The sequence below is a fragment of the Protopterus annectens genome, chromosome 8.part0 (assembly GCF_019279795.1).
Source record: "Protopterus annectens isolate FY-2018-M chromosome 8.part0, PAN1.0, whole genome shotgun sequence".
NCBI lineage: Eukaryota > Metazoa > Chordata > Ceratodontiformes > Protopteridae > Protopterus > Protopterus annectens.
In genome coordinates this window covers 197946928-197969035 of record NC_056741.1, presented here as the reverse complement: position 1 = coordinate 197969035, position 22108 = coordinate 197946928, and the positions used below count along the sequence as shown (strand labels likewise).

At 39.1% G+C, this 22108-nt stretch overlaps 1 protein-coding gene across 1 annotated transcript in view; it reads left to right on the top strand.

The window, feature by feature from the left end:
• The window catches only part of LOC122808698 (alpha-2-macroglobulin-like protein 1), a 488551-nt gene that overhangs the window by 430589 nt on the left and 35854 nt on the right, over window positions 1–22108 (top strand). The window contains exons 29-31 of the mRNA XM_044079684.1: window positions 2758–2972; window positions 3822–4037; window positions 6826–6944. Coding sequence (XP_043935619.1) covers window positions 2758–2972; window positions 3822–4037; window positions 6826–6944 — 550 coding nt within the window. The remainder of the gene's footprint in view (window positions 1–2757; window positions 2973–3821; window positions 4038–6825; window positions 6945–22108) is intronic.

Sequence of the window (22108 nt, the reverse complement as noted above, 5' to 3'; positions counted from 1 at the left end):
CATTGTAACTGCTCCATGGATGATGCCACAATATGAGCAAAAACTCATTTACTTTAATTCAAAGGAGTTCCAATACTTGTCAGCTTGGGGCGATATGACTGAGAGACCACACTGCTTAGTCAGGGATAACCTGCATCTGTCTCCTCTAGGTTTTGATTATTGCAAAGATATTGCCCACTCCCATCATGCATTTTTCAGGCAATGCCAACCTGATAAACTTGCCAACATAATGAAGGAAAATAGGAAGGTTTTACTAATAAATGCTAGGAGCCTAACAAAAAAAAATAACTTTACTCCCTACAAACCCTCCTCATTCTAGAGGATGTAGATGTCTGTGTAGTGACTGAGAAATGGTTTAAAGTGGCAGAGAGCATTACTGCTCTGCCAAGATGTATCGCCTTCCATACGTTCACCAGGTCACCACGCAGGAGAAGAAAAACAGAAGAGGGTCATATCAAGGCTATAAAGTAGCATGATGCATTAGAGCTTTTATATGTCCAAATAACCATCTGAGACGTCCCATAGCATATGTTAGTTAGCTATAGAACTCTCTCTTTGACCCAGGTAAGCCACAATGCTTATCGATAAGAAATGTAATCATTCAGTATTAAACCCAATGCTATTTTCCTAGGTGATGTAAACTACCCAACTAAAGACTAGGAAACCTAAACCATCACTAGTGCACAAACGTAGAATTTCCTGGACGTTGTCAATACAAGTGCCCTGGAATAGTAAGTCAGATTACCTACTGGTGGAATAACACCTTGGATATTGCCCTTATTATTATGAGGGCATCCAGCACCATCCCTTGCATGCCTTTGCCACTTGTTAGGTCTAAACACAAAGGCATATCCTTTGAAATGTAATTGAAACTAGAGACCTCTTATACCCAAGGTACCTTTAGAAATTTCTCTAAGATAAACTACCTTCTCCTAAGTGACACTTTGTCCAGCATCAAAACCCCAAACTCCACTGAATAAAACAGTACACAACACATATATCAATATATCAACCTGGCCAGTGCTTTGGCACAATCTCCCACTCTGACATTGTTGAAAAAAACAAATAAACTAGGAATATACTCTGATGTACCCTGCTGGTTTGCCCAATGGCTCAGCGATAGGAAGCAGGAGACCAAAAATGGCAGTGTACCTCTGTAAAGAGACCAGTCACCACTGGAGTCCTCCAGGGTTTGGTGCTGAACCTTTCCTGTTTGGCATCTACTCCTCTAAAGTAACAACCAAAACAAAAGGGCTCTATCTGACTAAGTTTACAGATGATAGCAAGCCAGGAGAGTCACTGAATCCCCAAATGACTTACCCATCCTGCAGGAAGGTTTGTCCTAAAATAAATAATCAGTGCCAAAATCACGGACTGGAACTAAATGCCAACAAATGCGTTATCATATCCTTTGGGAAGTCATCTACCACAGGGATCTATCACGTTGTCAATATGCCCCTAAGAGTTGACCTCTATACTGAGCAGCTTAATGTCACTGGTCCCATTTACTTAGCCCTCACAAGGCAAATCATTGAGTATAATGCCGTTTGGCATGTTTAAATAAGCAACTACTGTGTGGTATTATTCTTTGCTTTAAACATTCAAATAAAAATGGCATAAGAACATTTTATACTTTTTTCAATATTGCTGAGGATAATCTGGCTGAATTAGGCAATAAACATTTTAACCAAGAAGTCATTAGTGAATGAGGATGGAGTCGTATCTTTGTTTGAGACAGACATGCTTCAATCACAATAATCTGAATACTAGGTTTTGAAAAAAATGCTTTTCTTGGAGGTAGGAGAATGGAGAAAACTTGACTGATTTTGTATCTATGTCCCTGAGTCTGTGTGTGTGTGTGTGCTTGCTTGTGTGCATGTATTTGCGTGTGCGTGTGTGTGTGTGTGTGTGTGTGTGTGTGTGTGTGTGTGTGTGTGTGTGTGTGTGTGTGTGTGTGTGTGTGTGTGTGTGTGTGCATGGTTGTGTGCATGTATTTGTGTGTGTGTGTGTGTGTGTGTGTGTGTGTGTCTGTGTGTGTGCGTGTGTGCATGTGTGTGTGTGTGTGTGTGTGTGTGTGTGTGTGTCTGCTTGCTTGTGCATGTATTTGCATGTGTGTGTGTTTGTGTATGCGTGTGTGTGTGTGTGTGTGTGTGTGTGTGTGTGTGTGTGTGTGTGTGTGTGTGTGTGTGTGTGTATGTGTATGTGTGTATGGTGGCAGTAAGCATGGCGTTAATTATAACAGATAACAGTGAGGATGTCTGGTTGGAGTACAAGCCTCCACAAGAGGGATGTGCCAAACTTTCCTTTTCATGAAATTTCAGACAAATTCTATGTTCAATATTTTATATTTACAGGTTTGTGTATTTGAAGTGAATTGTCTATAGCCTTACAAAATGACATGCTGATACAAAAGTCTTAAACAAAGCTTTACAAGCTAAACTGTTACTTGTCAAAGTCATATCAGCCATAGTTGTACTTTTTTTTTAATACTGGTTGCACACTTCAGGTTTCAGCGTATTCATCACTTAGGCAATATGGTTTCAGTTTGTACTCTGTATAAATATTTTACATACATATCCATATTATAATGAGGAATTGCACATCTTTCCTCTAACATTGTTATTCCTTTGCTATTATAGCCATTGATGTTTAACAAGTTTTATGAGGTGATAAAAAAAAATAAACGTGTGATTATTAATACATGTTGTGCAAAAGAAAAACAAAAGTACATTTTCTTGTTTTAATGTCTGCTTACAGGTGGCTTGATTCATTGGGAAACACCTAATTCTGTGCCCGTCACCGACTCTTACTGGAACCCTGCCCCCTCCTCTCAGGTGGAACTGGCTGGATATGTTGTGCTGTCATTCTTTTATAATAGTGTCTTAACAGAGAGTGAACTCGGCTTCGTCTCTGGAATAATACGGTGGATAGCAAAGCAACAGCAAAACAATGGTGGTTTTGAAAACACACAGGTAATTCACTGCCACAGTCTACTTGATCATATAATGTTGGAGTACATGACAAAACATGAATTTGGAGCAGCCTTTTGTTCTGAGAAGGCATTTACATTTTGTAAAAATGTATTGCTCATAGTTGGTAATGTTAATTAACAATTCATTGCTCTGTAACAGTCTTAGACAAGACTATGTTGACACTCAGACATGTAGTTGTGTACTTTTCTACCACATAAACATACACACACCTACATTAAGCCATGCTGCTTATACTTTCTCTCTTGTCTATGCCTTCTGTGATGATTTGCCACTTGTCCCACAATGCATCCCAGAAACTCATATGCATATGTTTTATAAATCAGTCTTCTTATTTTTTACATATTGTATATATCTTTTGAACCATACTCACACTAAGGATGTATCTTCTGAAACAGTGTAACAGGTTAGTGTGATTTCTTTCATGCAATCAACTGTCTGGTGACTTGTTCACTGAAGCCATTCCAGTTTACAGCCTGCAAATTGGACATGGGGTTTGAACTTCCAGTATTACAATTTCAATTGAGGGTTCACGTCCACTGAGATATTTTTAATCAAATGTGTCTCTGTGTGTGTTGTAGGCTACACCGGTACTCTATTCACCTCCTACCTCATGAAATAAGGCCACAATTGAACTGAATTGGGTGAAATGGTTATCAATGGACAATACTTAAGCCATGATTTTTTTTTAATGAAATTTGTAATTCTTTTTAATGTCCTTCTTAAAAATGCATAGTCAGGATGTGTTTGTTAATTCGATTAATATGTATGACAATGTTTTCTAACAGAACTCTAATGCTATCATTCAACCAATGCATATTTTATTTTTAGGACACTGTTGTTGGTTTTGCTGCTTTGGGAAAATATGGTGCTTATATTGGCATTGATACGGTTCAAGCAAATATAAACATTTACAGAGAACAAACAAAGTTAACAACTATACAGATCAATGATGTAAATCGTCTGCTACTTCAAGACTGGTTTGTTAGAAATGCAGCTGGCAACTACACAACTGAAGTCACTGGCAAAGGTTGTGTACTTCTTCAGGTTTGTGCAATGTCTTTGGAAAGTGGTTTAATCTTTGTCTATAATTATTGTCAAATACATACCCTACTTATTGTACAGTGACATTTGTCTTTCTGTATTTTTCTTTAATTTTATAGACAACTTAAATGAAATAAGAAAGTGCACTTACTTTGCATCAACAGTATGTACATAGTTTGAAGTACCCACTTATGTTTGTCTTTAAGTTTTTGTTTCTACAGTCTCAGTTTTATATTTTTATCCAGTATTACTTATTTCCTTTGAAAATTTACTTGCAATTATAACATTCTGGCACATTCCCTTTTTTGTTGCTCTAAATATTGTATTATATCTTACTTTTCTTTTTTGTTTCCTATCTTTATGCATCCATGAGATTATGAACGCAAAATAAAACGAATGAGGGAGATAAAAGGTCCATGAGGACAACTCACTTACTCCAGCTAGCTTACAATATATCTGAACATCCACACCTTCCATCCAATTGCATCTAATCCTTAGCCAATTGCCAGATTATATCACTTATACATTTTTAAAGTGAGCTTTAACATGGTACACAGAGTTCATATGCCCTTTTACATAATGAAAACTATTTCAAGGCATCACATCTGTTTAGGTGAAAAAAATCGATTTGATAATCATTTTCACAGCGGTCCCTTTTAATCTTAAAGTGACTAACGTACACCATTCACATGACATTGTAGCTCCATACTACCATGCACATGAGTTATTTGAATTGTTTCTTGAACTGAAATTCCTTACACTGTGCAATTTTTTTTTTCATTTTGTGTAATTTGCAAATGAATATATTTAGATTATTGGCAGACAAGCCTAAATAACTAACAATAAATAGACAAATAAATATAGACACAACTAAATTAAATAAATACACATGCACATATTTGTGTATATATCTATATATATATATATATATATATATATATATATATATATATATATATATTATATGTTCAAAGCTAGTTACTTGGCTTGCAGCTCAGAAGACTACTGAAGAGCCTAGCCCAAATTTACAGCTGCCCCCAAGCTCCCCCTGCCTGATAAAATGACTTGCTTAAGGTCACATAGTAGGCAAATGAGGGCTGAGGTAATCAACATTTGTACCACAGGAACTGCAGATTATAGCCTTAATTCTCTGTGCGAAAAGACAGACAAATTATAGCACCTTGGATTGGACTCAAACCAACAATTCATGGCTTAAGAGGCAAATTCAGCAAATGTACCAAAGTCGTGGGTGCTGAGCTCATAAGTCAGGCATCTGCCCAAGCAAACATCCTAGTTATTGGTAACTCCATTACAAGACATACAGATGTACCTGTTCCCAGGCGGAGTAAGGAAAGAGTGACAGTTAGTTGGTTGTTCAGTGCTTGGATCAACCAGATCACACAGCCAACAGAACAACAGGTACCGCTATTGCTGTATCATAGTACATATGGGTGTTAATGTTACCTGCTTAGACAACATCACTGGGTGTGCCTTGGGTGTGCATGAAGTAAGATTTAGCCACATCCCTAACAACACTGTTCGACTTTAGCCTCCCTTCGGGTTTTGTACCAAGTAAATGAAAAACAGCAGTAGTTATTACCCTGCATAAGGTATGGCCTTCCACAGACACAGGCAGTTATAGACCCATATGATTGACCAGCCTCATATACAAAATCATGGAAAGAATTATCATGGAAATAATCAATACAGATATAGGGAAACCCCTAGCACTGGACCCGTTTCAGTTTGGATTTGTCAAGGGCAGGGTATGCTTACTTAACCTGGTGGATTTTTTTTTTTTTTTTTGGAAAAACACAACAAACCAATAGAGGAAGGTAAAATGGTGCACACTTCCTACCTCAATATGTCTAAGGATTATGACACTTCTCCCCACTTAGGCATATTAAGAAAAAGCTTAATAAACTAGGAATATGCTCCTATGCCACTCGTCTGATCACCAACTGGCTCACAGATAGAATTGCTCAACTGGCACCCATCTAAAATAACTCACATAGCAGCATTTATGCCAGCTTGCTTTGGAAAGCCCTTACTTTGACAGGATCAAACATCTCAGAGTAGTGTTTCCAGCAGCTCACCCCTGGAACCAAGTGTTCTCACAACTTAGTCCAAGAAAGGAAAGGGGAAATTAAATGACAGATGAGGTGAAAATTCTAAAATATGTACCCTACCACATTCACTCTGTAACACCCAGACTAGTAACTACCCTCATCTCAAAGCAGCTAATCTGTCTGTCTAAAGCAGGGAAGGTATGAGGTCTTGCTTAATGTTGCCATGCTAAGAAAAATGCTAATAAACTTATGATATTGATGTAAATTGCATATTCTACACTCAGAATTTGAGTCATTTCCCCATATCATCCTCTTCAGACTCTGCATTAACTCACCTAAATCCAGTGAAAGAGGGGACTGGGACAAGTACTTCAGCAAACAAAATATGCCACTGAATTAGCATTTCTGTATTTTGTCATCACTGAATACCAGGAATAACTATTTTTCTGCACTATACTGCTAATATTCTTTCTTTCCTTTACTGCTTTTATTTTCCTGAATTTGCTTTACTTTTCTTATGTTGCATTCTTCAAATTCCATTCATAAAGTATTTCTATTACTTTTTATTTGCTTTATAATGCTTATTGTAAGTATTATCCTGTGTCTACCTGTTTCTTTTTGGGGTCGTGTGAGGGTGGCGGGAGTAGTTGTGCACATGTTCAACTTTAAAAATTAGAAAAAATATTTATAATGATTGCATTTTTTACATATTTTTATATCAGGGAATTCTGCAGTACAACATACATTCAGCAAAGAATCTGAACACTTTCTTCTTTGAAGTATCAACAAGTAAAGTATATTGTGAACCTCAACCCAGATTTAATATTAATGCCACTACAAGGTAAAATATTTTAATAGTATATTTTTATTCTATGCTTTTCCGTGAAAAGTTAGCTATCTATTGTTTTAAACAGCAGACATTTCATTATTATAGCTGTTTTTGAAGTTTTAACATTTATTTGAACTTTTTTTTTTAATTTTTACTTCTGTACTTTTCATAAAAATGTTGTACCACTAAACAGTACTGTTTTGTTTTAGAATTGGGAACCAAAGCCCTTTGTGATTCATAAAACAAGGTTCACAGTGATGTAAGACTTGTTGTCCAGTCCCAGTTTATTGACTCATTGTGTAGTCATGATGCTCAATGTATGGACTACATAAGCGCATACCCCCTCCTGATTTGGCATAATACAAGAACCCAGCACAATCACTGCACTGGCTGGTCCCAGTGGGGTAATCATTTGTAATCCTATCAGATTATACTATGTATAATCTGATAGTGCTGCATTTGGCAACCCACTGATCCCCAGATCATGACCAGATGACATCCCAGGCTGTGTACTGCATGAGCTACAAAATGAATTGCACCTCACCTAATTGTCATGTTTAATCATACTTTCACCTCAGGCTTCGTGCCCACTCAGTGGCGCACAACTACACTTATTGCATTCCACAAGGGGCGATCCACCTTGGATCCCAGGAACTACTGCCCCATCAGTCTGACAAGCCTGATCTGCAAGGCCATGGAACGTATTATCATGGAACTTATAAACAAAGATATTGACAACCTTCAAACACTGGACCCGACCCAGTTTGGGTTCGTGAAGTGTTGATCTTGTCTCCTGAACCTGACTGACTTCTTCAAATCAGTCTCCAGAGCCGTGGATGAGGGTAAGGCAGTCCACACAACCTATCTGGACCTTGCCAAGGGCCTTTGACACCATCCCCCACTCTGGAAGCATAGATAAACTTACTAAGCTGAGCATTAATCTCTACATCACTTGATGGGTTGCCAACTGGCTTACTGACAGAACCCACACTGTAAAAGTAGCTGACTCCAAATCCAGCTCCAGAAAAGTGACAAGTGGAGTACCTCAGGATTCAGTCCTGGGACCGCTCTTGTTTGGCATCTACTTCTCTGAAGTACAGGCCAACACTAAGGGACTCTGGCTAACAAAGTTTGCAGATGACAGCAAAATGGGAACCATTATTGAATCCCCAAATGATGTGGATACTCTACAAAAGGGCCTTACAGAAACAGATGCTTGGTGCCAGAGCCATGGGCTCAAGCTCAATGCCAAGAAATGTATAGCTATCCCTTTTGTGGGAAAAATCATGTACCCGTGAATTACCACATAGGTGGCAGTACACTAAACACTGAACATGTGATAAGAGACTTAGGGACACAGGTGGACAGTGGTCTCATCTTCAATAACCACATCGCCACAACAGTCAGGACATCCTTCTATGTGGCACACCTCTTCACTAAGGGCTTTTCATCCAGAAAAAAGAGGTCATTGTCCCACTGTACTCATCCCTCATTAGACCCATTATAGAATACAATGCCCCATTTGGTATATACCTCTCAAAACATCTACAACAACTAGAAAGGCCACAGAAATACCTCACTAAAAGAATCACAGGCCTAAAGCAGATGCCCTATGCTGACCGTCTTAAAAAACTCCAGCTATACTCTGTCACATATCGTCTACTCAGAGGTGATCTCTGCTTAACATACAAGGCCATGTCAAACCCAGAGCTGTTGGACATGCTGCACTTAAAGAAATCCCAATCCCTCAGAGCCACATGCTCCAGGGATCTAAACCTTGTCATCACAATAAACAAAACATGCTGGAGGGATAGGTTCCTGACCTAGAGACTCCTCAGACTATGGAATAGACTGCCCATACATGTCAAGTAGAGCACCTCCTTGGCCCTCTTCAAAAGGAACCTTGACGATTGGTTGGGAGAAAGGAAATTCACCCCGGGGTTCACGTCAGTTGCCCTGCTAGACAGAGGACCAGGGAAGTAAATAGTGTGGGAAGAAATAGCCAAGGAATTGTTATGGCTAGGCTTGTATAGGCCCTAGGGCCGATAGCCTTGTACCAACCTATGAACCTATGAACCACCCCCTGCTGATATGCTAAACAGCGTATGAGGACAGTTTCAAAAACTTAAAAAAAAGTCTCAGTTTTTTCCCCTTCTGTGGTGAGGAAGCACCTGCTAACAATGGAATCCCCTGTAGTCAGACAAACCTGCTACTGCTACCACATCCATACTTGTTCTACCACTACATAATGATGTGAGCTCCTGCCAGTGTGAATTCACAAATCAAAAGATGCCTTAATTAGCATATGATGACAATGAGCCTAACTCTGATATCATGTCTACAGGCTGAAACATTTTTTGAATCACTCCTAGATACAATGGTAAAGCAGTAAAAAGCAGCTTAGTAAGATATAATATGCCTTTCTAAGTAGCTACAGTAGGTGTATTATCCCTTATTAAGCTTCTTTTCTCTGCTGCATTTTGTAGAGCTCTGTCATGCTATGTGGCATTTCCCTGTGTTAGCAGCACAGAAGTTCACAATGTGCAGGGCAGTAAACGTGCACCCCAGGGCATCACCATACATAACCATATACTGGTCTGTTGTGTGCCACCACTGGGCACTGAGATCTATATCTGTGGGCCAGATTCCATAAGAGTTGTTCTCAGTGTATATCTGCCCTGATTCTGAAAGACCTTTCTGTCAGTGTAAGTGACTTACTTCTGTGGTAGGCCTATCTATAAACAGGCTTATGACAGGGAACAGATTTTAAAACACCTGCTGTCAGTTTGCTCTCAGAATAAGTAGTCAGTTACACAAGGCTTTTGGAATCTGGGCCTATGGATCACAATATTTCATTGCAGTGTACTAAACAGAATACACAAGATGAATTTATGTACCTGCGCACAATATTTAAGTGGGGCCCATCATTTTAAACAGCTCAGTATTTATGGAAAAACAATCAATGGTGTCTGAATTCACAAGTGATATTTTACAGAAGCATGCATGCATCCATCTCTTTTATATATATGTCTTTACCAGAAAGTCCAACTGGTGCAGAGCCCATTTTTAGCAGAGGCCTGGGGAGAAATGCTCCAGACACATGTCTTTGGAATGTGGAGAAACCAGAAAAAACTCACATGAACACAGGGAGGACATGCAGACTCTACACAGAAGGCACCCCAGCCAAGAATCATAACAGAAAAAATCTTGCTGTGAGGTGACAACACTAACCGCTGCATCAGTGCACCACCCTCGTATAGATTAATTAGGTTCTGCAAAGCACAAGGATTCCTAAAGAATTAAGGCAAATTTGTGGAGAGCTGTAACCATCCTCCAATGGTACCCCAATACTAAATTTCATCTTTGCCATATGATGTTGGGGCAGAGTATACCATATGCTAGCTGATGCTACATTGACACTGTAAATGGAGAAGAATCCTGCTCTAGCAGAAACAAGTACACTACAAGAGTGGTTTCTGGCCCAGAAATTGCAGTTTGTTCACCATTTGGCCAGTTCTCCATCTCTTTCAATGTTCTTATTTAAAAGCCTGCGTTTGCGCTTGTTTCCTACCTTTCCTGTAACTAGTCTAGTTCAGATACAGACTTGTTGTATCCAGGACTGTTTGTAACATTCTGAGCCCCCCAAGCCTTTCTGTGTCAGAGGGAAGCCTTCTAGCTTGTCAGGGGGAGTGGTAAGCACTAGGTAGCCTATCTACTATAAGAGGAGTGGTTTCTGGCCCATAAATAATAGTTTATTGGCCGTTTGGGCAGTTTTTCCATCTCTTTCACCTTTCTGGTTTAAAAGCCCATGTTTGCACTTGTTTCCTGCCTTTCCTGTAACTAGTCTAGTCCAGATATGGAATTGCTATATCAAGGACTGTTTGTAAGCATCTGAGCAGTGCCAAAGTCTGCTCTTCAATTTTTCCCTTATATCTGTTAGTTCTGTCATCTCCTGCACTTTTGCTTGCTTATTAGTCTAGCACTTTACCAGACTTCTTGTAGCAATTATTGTAGCACACAAACATGCTACCAGCACTAAACGTTCTACAAGGAAAAAGCTCCAGTACTTATTATCAATGCCCACCCCTCCAGGCATGACTAAATGGCTAAAGGTCAGTTCCCTGTGCTTTCTCCAATTAACCTGGTAAACTTGGGCATCCTGAGGCAATGTAGCAACTGCCTCATGTACACCGACAACCCCCTTCTCTTACCTCCCAACATTCAGACTTGTGAGAGATGCACTTATATATCCAAATTGGAAGCCACACAGTCTCCATCAAAGACCAAAATAGTTGGTCAAGAGGAGAAGGTCAACACTTGCACCACACCACATGGAACACATAGCCCTCCAGAACACACATCAGCACTGCCTTCACATAAAAACACAAACCACTCACCCACTTACGTGGAAGATCTCAGTGAAAATCTACCCAAACAGCAGAGGACTCCAAGGCAGCAATGCACTCGACCACCACAACACAATACTAATCATGAGACATATAACTCTCCTAAACAGTGTGCCACTCAACCAAAGCCCTAAGGCAAAACAGCATGCCCAAAACACTAGTCATAGGTGACTCAATAGTGAGGCACACTGATGTCCCACTCACTAGGTTGGATAAGGAGAAAGCAACAGTCAGCTGTCTGTCAGGTGCCAGGATCCACCACATAATGCACAAACTCAGGTCCCTCAACAACAGGTGCAAATATTGGTCTGTCATTGTACATGTGGGTGTGAATGACCTGAGCTGTACCTCCCTGGACTACATGAAAAGAGTCAAGGAGGAGCTCTTGGATTATATAGTCCAGGTGGGTATGACCCTAGCCCTGAGCAGCATCCTACCATCATCCAGAATTAATCCACAGTACAAGCAGAAAATGATTGATTTCAACAATTGGCTAAGTTTCTGGTGTCATTCTAAGGTGGTCCAGTATCTGTCTGCCTGGGATGACATGATTGACAGACCTCGATGCTTTGCCAGCAATGGCCTGCATCTGTCACTCCTGGGCTTCCAGATACTGGCCAAAGCTCTTGCTACTCCTGTAGTGCCTTTTTTAGGTGGTATTCCAAAGATCAAATTACCACCATAACAGCTACAAACAAATGCAATCTGTGGGTCATGCTGCTCAGTGCTAGATGTCTAAATCTCAAAATACACTAGCTCAAAGCACTCCTTAAAATGGAGAACATCGACATTTGTGCTGTAACAGAGACCTGGTTCACAGCAGCAGAAAGCACCCTTGCACTACCAGCTCCAAAGGCGGTGGTGTTTCCATATTCATAAAGGATTTTCACACCTCCAGACTGGTGGCTCAACATAATGCATTAGAGATATTTCAGGTGCACCTAACATTGAGTAAGAAAGTGATTCAGGTCATAGCCTGCTATAGGTCGCCAACCATGTCCCATGACTCACACCCCATATTCTTAAGCATCCTGGAGAATATTAGGGTCCAACCTAACACTCTCATCCTGGGCAATTTCAACTACCCCTCCATTAATTGAGAAAACTACTCATGTACCAATACAGCTGCCCAACGTTTCCAGGAATTCATTAATTCCAATACCCTGGACCAGCTCATACTTACCCCCACTAGAGGTAGCAATATCCTTGACCTGGTCATTACTAACATGGGTTACCATTGCTCTACCTCAGTAGTCAACTCCTCCCTGGTTAGATCTGACCACAAACTAATCACCTTGAAAATCCACATCTCTCCCACTCCCCACAAAAGTAACCATTGTGAAAAACTTCTCCAAAGCTAACTTTGGGCTCCTAAAAACAGAGGTGGCTAACTTCATGGCACCCATGCAAATGGAGAATAGTTGCATGACCACCAAATCATACACCAATGCACTATACACACATGTACACAAATGCATGGATCTCTCATTACACAATAGAACCAAGACACTCTGGTGGTCCCCTGCCATAAACAAACTCTACAACAGTAGGAGGAAACTGATGCTGAAAAAGGTGAAGTCCCAAGACTGGAAAAACTCCCTTATCAGCCTCAACAAAAAGTTGAGATCCTTGATCAAATCCTCTGAAGCTAGCTATGAAAATAGAATTGCAGCAGATAGTAAAGACAACCACAAGGCCTTCTATACTTCTGTAAAGGATCTCCATGGCAATACCCAGACTTGCTGTGAGCTACTGCACAATGGTACCTCCTATACCGAGCTAACAGATATTGGCAATATACTGACTGACAGATTCAGTGCCAGATTTACCCCTCCCCCTCAAAGGACCAATTACAATATCACTAGATTGCGAGGTAATCAGTATTACTGCTGCACAAGTGAAAACAGCACTGTCCAAGGCAAAGAATACAGCTTCTATGGGACCTGACAGTATCCCTGGCTGTGTTCTACATGAACTACAGAGTGAACTGGCACCTCACCTGTGTGCCTTGTTCAATCACAGCCTCACCTCAGGCCTTGTCCCTACCAAATGGTGTACTGCTACAGTCATCCCTCTCCACAATGGAAGAGTGACTACAGACCCTGGGAACTATCGTCCAATTAACCTGACAAGTCTGATATGCAAAGCTAGGGAACGCATCATCATGGACCTAATAAACAAGGATATAGGGAATCTTCAAACTTTGGATCCCACATATTTTGGTTTTGTGAAGGGTAGATCAAGCCTGCTCAACTTGGTTGACTTCTTTGAATCAGTCACCAGAGCTGTGGATGAAGGCAAGGTGGTTCATACAGCCTACTTTGATCTGACCAAGGCCTTTGATACCATTCCCCACTCAGGAATCAAAGAAAAACTCACTAAGCTAGGCAGCAAACTGTATAGTACCAGGTGGGTTGCAAACTATCTCACTTATAGAACCCACAGTGTGAAAGTAGCTGACTCCAAGTCAGATTGACGACTAGTCATGAGTGGAGTCCCACATGGTTCAGTCCTGGGTCCTCTCCTGTTTGGTATCTACTTCTTTGAAGTCCAGGCCAACATGAAGGGACTCTGGCTGACAAAGTTCACAGATGATTGCAAGTTGGGGGCTATTATTAAATCCCCAAGTGATGTTGACATCCTACAGAAAGGCCTCACTGAGACCAATGACTGGTATCAGAGCCATGGCCATAAGCTCAATGCCAAAAAATGTGTCATCATCCACTTTGGGAAAAACCCAGCTGCCATGAATTACCACATTGATGGTAGTCCACTCAACACAGAAGGCATTATAAGAGATCTGGAAACACAGGTTGACAGCAACCTCTCTTTTGACCACCACATTGCCACTGTGGTCAGAAAGTCCTTCTATGTGGCACATCTCATTACTAAGGGTTTTGCATCCAGGAAGAAAGAGGTCTTTGTCTCCCTCTACTCTTCCCTCATTAGGCCATTCATTGAGTACTATGCCCCATTTGGCATGTACCTCACTAGGCACCTGTAACAACTGGAGAGGCCACAAAAGTACCACACAAAGAGGATCCTAGGCCTTAAACACTTGTCCTGTATGGATAGACTCAAAAAACTCCAACTATTCTCTGTCTCATATCACCTACTTAGAGGAGATCTCTGCTTGACTTACAAAGCCATGTCTGACCCAGCTCTGTTAGAAATGCTACATCTAAAGAAATCCGAATCCCTCTGCACTATATGCTCCAGAGACCTCAACCTCATTACCACAATCAACAGAAAGTGCTGGTGGGACTGGTTCATAACACAGAGACTGCCCATGCTATGGAATAGACTTCCCATACATGTGAAACAGAGCACCTCACTGGCCCTCTTCAAGAGAAATCTTGATGAGTGGATGGGAAATAGAAAATTTACCCTGGGGATCACTCCAGTGGCTCTACTCAACAGATGCACTGGGAAATAAAGTTGGGTGGCACGATGCCAGGGTAATCCTATGGGCTAGGCTTGTAAAGGCTCATTAGCCTAGAACACACCTATGAACCTATGAACTTATAATGAGATTTGCCTAGGTCCTGTATAAATGAGTTGCATTACCTATTCCTGATATAGTCCAACAAGAACTGAGCCTGATTTGTATCCAGCTCACACAAAGTAGGTTGTCCCCACTGCTCTACTTATATGGGAACATTGATATTACAGGTATTTAGCCTGCCTGCCTGCCTGTCTGCCTGTAATATCAATTATCACCTACAGCCGGAACCAATTGTTTCAAAAGTTAGTCAGCACTGTGGTACTGCCTGCTTATCAGATGTGCCAGTACACAGAAGGAAAGTAAAAACTTTGTCTTGTATGCATTATACGTGATGTGAGACTTCATTAGCATGGTGAAGTTGAGAGTTTTGAAAAATATAATATATTTGTGTTCCCTGTTTTCAAGATAAAAGGTTATAAAATGGCTGCAGAAGATAGTGGAATATTCTGGAAGAGTAGTAAGAGTAGGGTGAAGGGGCAATCACCTTGGGTGCAAAGTGTTAGGGGACATGATCGAGAAATGCAGAACCTGCATTCTTTTTTGTGTACTGGTATTTGTTTATGTTACGGTGCAATACAATTTTTAAAATATAAAGTACTTTTTGTTTCATTTTATATTTTTTTCTCTTGAATGTAAGTTGATCTTGCTGTACCTATCAGCTTGCTACAGTAAACGTCAGAGTTCAGTTTCTTTTTTTTTAATTGCCATAATAAAAGTCAAAGTGCTATATGAGCCAGATATGGCTCTGGATTATTCACACACTGGTTTACAAAATCTATTGAAAATGTGAGGGATTCAACAACCATACTTGTTCTACCACTGCGCAATGATGTCATGAGCTGCTGTCAATGAGAGCACACAACTATCCAGAACTACAAACAGTTATACCTCTTGTTGCTGATTGTGATATACTTTATTTCAGCATCTGTTTGCTGAAGGACACAATGATGTGGAAAGATTGTTACATTGGGAATTGTGCAAACACTACATCATACGCTGATAAACATCTAAAGCATGAACCACAAAAAAATGCTGAACATGCTGTTCTGTTCACAAGGGATCATACAGTACTGACAGCTATGAAAGTATTGTAGTTAAAGAAAAATAGGGCAAAGCTGTACTAATTATTGAAAGAAGCACACTTAATGACCATAGTGTCCTGTGTGCATAAAGTCATAAAATAGCTGGGTAAGCTAGCAGCGACTATCTATCCTAGGCCAAGTGACTTTGTTGCACTCCCCTTCTATCTTGTCTCCTGAATATACAGAATGTTAACATATCTTACTGTATCCAACCTTCTCCTATCCATCATAGCTAGCCTTACCTCTTATCAGCAGGAATTTTTCTGTCACTCTGACCATCCTAAGACCACCATGGTCTACCCTCTTCGAAGAACATCTCACCATTTTATTATCTCTCTATCCTTGACAAATGTCTCTAATATAGGCCACCATTACCATTCAATTGTGTCTCATCCTAAACACACAACTATCTCCTTAAAGTATAATAACCTTATAAAAAGACTTCTCAGATCAATAGCTGATATACCGAAAAACTAACATTAAGTGGAGATATACACCCTAACCCTGGCCCTGGTAGAAGTCCATCCTACCCTTACTCAAATCTAATCCAACAAAATACTTTCAACTTTCCCTGCCATAAATCAGATCTACTTCTCGTAAAATTAAATATTAGAAGTATGTTAAACAAATCCCATGAACTCCATGCTACATTAATCCACTACTCACCCGATAAAGTCCTACTTTCTGAAACCTGGCTTAAAACTGAAATTAATAGCTATAAACTAATTCTTCCTGGCTGTAAGATACATAGAGTAGACAGAAGAAAAAAGGAGGGAGCATAGCAATTCTCTATAATATCTCAGTCTTGAACACATTCATCCCACTACTTCTGACTTCAGCAAAGCTGAAATCATACTATGTAAACTGATGATCAATACCCATAAACATCTTAACTTTCTTGGCATTTACATATCCCCTGGAAATAACATATCTACACTAGAGTACTTTCTTTTCTGGGCCTCCACAACCCTACCACAAGAAACTATCATAATGGGGGATCCCGATATTGAATGGGCCTCCTGTAACAGTAGATCCCCAACTATCCATATGTGCCTTCATGGATTCACTCAAATTATTCAAACACACACAAGGATCAATCCCTTATTACAGACAGGATGTATCCCAAACAGCCTAAAAGACCAGCTCATTATCTTTCTTCTTTGAAGGAAAACTCATCCATAAAAACATATTAGATACCTAACTATTAGATGTAAAAAGGATTTCTGTCTCCAAACTCTCATATGTACACTAAATTCTTGTGATTGGAAACCATTAAACATCTCCCACTTGATAAAGACACAGAATATTTCAACTCTACTTTTTTAAACATACTTGATGAATTAGCACCAACTAGAACCATTAAGACTAAATAAAACTATGCAGCCTGGCTGTCAAAAAGATATTAAATGTTTTCTAAAAGAGCAGGATAAAGAATAGCACATTTGGCAAAAAGATAAATCCCAGAATCTTTACTACCAAACTATATATTGCCGCTGAACAAGCATCCCTTGTCCAATATGCAGATGATTCAGCCTTAGTATATGCTGCACCCTCTATTCAGCAGGTACAGGTGATTACCCAAGAAACTTTATCTGAAGTTGAATAAAGATTATCATCCTAAACCCAAACCAGACAAAACATATGCTCTTCTTCCCAGGAAAACTATTAGACCCTCCAACTGCTTTCTTTATATCATCCACTAACCACACTGTCATTTCCCCAGTACCTCATACTAAACTCTTAGCTGTCACTATTGAATGCTCACTTAAATTCGACCTACACATAGCCCACGCCATCAAAAAAATTCATAAAAATGTGGTCTTTATTATCACAAACAGTACCTAGCAAATAGTCCTAAGGCTACCCTGGCAACTTTCCATCTAATCTCCACTCTACTGTATGTCTCATCCATTTTTACTAACCTAAAAAAGCATGTACTCACAAAATTAGAAAGCTGCTGCAATAAAATAGCCAAATTTGCTACAGACCTCAACTATAGAGAGCACCATCGCTAAGCACTCAGTCACTTAAAATGGCTTGAACTACCTAACTTTTTTTACTACAACCAATTCTTCACTCTACACACCCTTATCCACTGACCAGAAAAAATCCCTGCCCTCCAGAATCTAGTTCAGTCTTATAGTACTACATGCCCTCTTTGCTCTAGTAACAAAGCTCTTTTAACAGTTAACAAAGTAAACAACATAGCTGGTCAGTCATGCTATTCATTAAGTACAGCTAAACTTTGGAAGACCCTACCCCTTGAATTAAGATCAACTACTGATAAATACCAGTTTAAAAAATAACTTAAGACATTCTTGCTTAACACTAGACTCTGTAACTGTCCTATTCCCCCTTAGCATGACACATTTTCACTTTTCTCACAATATTTAACAGCTTCTTGTGGTGTTACTCAAATACCTACTCTGCAAATACTTAGCCATATAATACCCACCATGGAGCTATAATGTATACAGTTTTTGTAAATATCACTATGCTTTAACTTGATATGTTGCAATCTCAATGTACTATATGATTGCCTCCTTTGGAAACTTTTTACTCGCTGTGTATAATTGATATGTGTACAACTGATATACTGTCATTGTTCTGTGCGATTGTTGCCTCTTTGGTGAACATTGTTTGTCTTACTGTGGAGCTTTTCTCCCAGGGTCTTCATTGAAAAAGGACATGTGTCCAGTTGGACTTTCCTGGTAAACAAATGTTAAATAAACAAACAAACAAACGAACAAATGCAGCCTCCTCCTAGTTAACCATTTCCAAGCTATACTGAGTGTTGTAATCATTAGTTCATGTTTGACATGTTTTATGTCCAACTTTCACTTAACAGAGCTATCAAGGGTAACCCATATTAGACAGCTGGACACTGCCAGACAGTAGCTTATTGGGCCAGGATGATGAGCTTTATGATTAGCATGCACTGGCCTCTATAGACATATACTGTTTCCCACCATTAGCATGGGTCCGTAACATAGATTGGGTCCTCAACCACTCATGACAGGTAAATACTCATGCCCAATTTTTTTCTGACATGACTCAATGTAACTAAATAATCTTGAGCCATTTTCTTACATTATGGAGTTACCAGCTCTGATGTGACACATATCTGTGATCCATAGTCTCCTATCTAGAAGAGACACAAAAGTAATACAGAGCATTTTTAATACACGTGGATTAATATTTTATGTGCAGATAAATATCCTGGAATGAATGGACAAATAAGTATGAAATCAATGCTGAAAAATCAGACAAATTAGGAAACAGATGAATTAATCAAAGTAATTATCTTATTATGGTCATGTAATTATATGGAGAATTATGAGCATCTCGACAATCATAATCTGCTTATTATGAATCTGACACACAGATGCCAAGAAGTTCACCGCAAAAGCGAAGCTCAAAAGGTGAATCTTGGGATCCATATGGAGAACACAATCGTTTATCATGGGAGAACTGATCATCCTATAACTCTTTGTAGTGTATGGAGGTTTATATACTCCATACACTACTAGTTGCAGGGAAAAACATTGCTAAGTGCTTTCCTGGCTTTCAAAGCCATAAAGCAATTAACAAGCACTTTAGAGAGGTAATGTAACATTGTTACATTTACATTCACGTTTCGTAGCTTTTGACTGAAAAGATTTTCACAAGTCATCCAGATTATTCCTTCATACTTTTTGTCTGTTCCCCATAAAATATGCGTTTTTTTGGACAAACTGCTGAGGACACAGGTCACTAATTAATAGCACACATTTGAGTTTCCTTCAATAAATGAATGTGTCTAGCAATTTTGTTTGTTTTAAGAAGTTGGGGACACAATGCAGAAATGGACAGGAGGCAGAAACAAATCTTTTATTTCGGCCACTGTCATTTTTTGTGAGTACTGGCAGGTTTTACTGCCTGTTGCTAGACCCAGCCATAACAACATAAGTAGAAGGTGGTTAATATTTAAGGTCAGGTCATGCTCCACTCTGATGCTTAACTGGCTTGTCTTTTTCCAAACATCAGAGCATACTCAACAAGCTCCATGTGTTATGTTTTAATAGACAGGCAGACAGACAGACAGCAGTATTTTGTGCTAGTATTTTTATAAACTATAAACTGAAGCAGCAATGTTTTGAAAGCTTATTGCTTGGAACTTAAAAAATTTGTAGTTTCCAACATGCTTTTTCTTGGATATACATAATATATATATATATATATATATATATATATATATATATATATATATATATATATAGATATATTATTTATTTATTTATTTTTTTTGCTTCTGCCTGGAATTTGTCTGATGTACTTCCTTTTTCTGCCACTTTACTTGTTAACTATAAATGATGGAGAGGCATTTTCTGTTTCTGGTCCTCACAATCTTAGTTCAGCTCTTTGAGGCATTGAATATGGCAGGTTAAACTTACCAGATTTGCTTCAAATGGCATAGAGTGATGGCTTTTTACTGTTAAGAGAGCAGTCAGATTATGAGTACTCTATCCAAGATGGTTCTTATAAGCTTCATTTCTCTTTGCAGTGACTTCTGTTTATGAGGCTATCTTCAAGAATGGATATATGGAGCTAAGCATAAATTATTTTCTATAGGAATTCTCAGGTTACTAAGAGATAAAATTCAAAACGTTACAATCTCAAGAAGAATCCAATCTGGCATCAGTGAATATTAAACAAATGCAGTTAAAATTTTGATTCTCCTAATAGAGGAAAATGCTCAGAAGAATTTACCAATCCCTTATGAGTATATGCAACTATAGAACATTCCGGAATTACATAAGAAAGTAAGACTAGAAGAAAAAGGAATATGCATTTTTAGTCAGGTTTATACTTAGCAGGCAAGTGTGATGGGGAGGGGGGGGGTTGCCTCTACTAACAATGTTTGGACTAAGATTTAATATAAGTCAATGTATTAGGTTTAACCAAGACTGTAAGTACGAGTTGTACAGCATGTTCCAGAATAAAAGAGATGTGGTCCAAACTACAAGAAGCACTGGGCCTGGAAACAAAAAGGATTCCTAGATGGGAATATTATTATGTGAACTGGGTCATTCCAGAGAAAGTTACAGCAATCTGTCAGGAGCAGCAGGGTGAAATCAGGTCGAATTGTCCTTAGCTGACCAAGACTAGCTAACCTAAACTGAAAACACATCAAGACATTCATCAAGAATGTGGACTACCAGTGCAATAATTGCATATATGCACACAGCTTGCCTCTATTTATTTTTATTGTCCAAAATATGGTAACAGATACCATGTTCCATGACAAAAATAGACATTGGTTAATAAACAAAAATATGCACCATTTATGTAGAAAGGAAATAGCCATGCAGGAGTCAGAAAAAATTAAATCCAAGTTTGTAAGAAAGAGAATCAGCATTATGCTGAGGGCCCATATTATCGGATCAGGATATGATGATATTACATAGGTGGTAACTAGCATTAATTAGGTTATTAAATGAAAGCAGTAAGAAAGTAGAGAACTGGAGGCAAACAACTACTTACACGTGTCTGGGATTATCCTAACCACAGACCACAGTGGGGACAAAGCAGGTTTGCATATGTAGCAGAATTATAGCTAACTAACATCAGAAGTGTGTATGTGTACATTAAATAAGAAGAAAAGACGACGCTCTCTCAAGGAGGAACAAATTCAGACTCTTGTAGCAAGTGTTTCAAAGAATAGAAAGCAAAACCATCAGCATCACATGGCAACATTCTTAACAACCACTAACGATTACTAAGATGGATCTTGCAAGCAATGAAAGGCGAGGGAATAACAAAACTATCACACCAGCTGTCAGTACTGAAACTCAGTATTTCACATCTTTGGCTTCACTTTCATTGATTAAGCAATATAAACTTGACAAACGGCATAGATAAGTAATATATTATATATATATATATATATATGCAGATTGCTTCAATATCTGTATTGAGCTTCTGCTTAAGCTTATTCATGTTGTCATTCTAGTTTTCCATGTTTTGTTCATTATTAGTAATGTTTAATAATTGTTGAACAGTGTATGTTAGATGCTATTTCTTTTAAAACAGTTATTAAATACAACAGCCAACTGCAGAAAGTTCTCACTGTTGAATTATTCCACTTCAAATAGACACCACAGATGAAAAAACACTCAGACTTGATTTATTTACATAAGACAG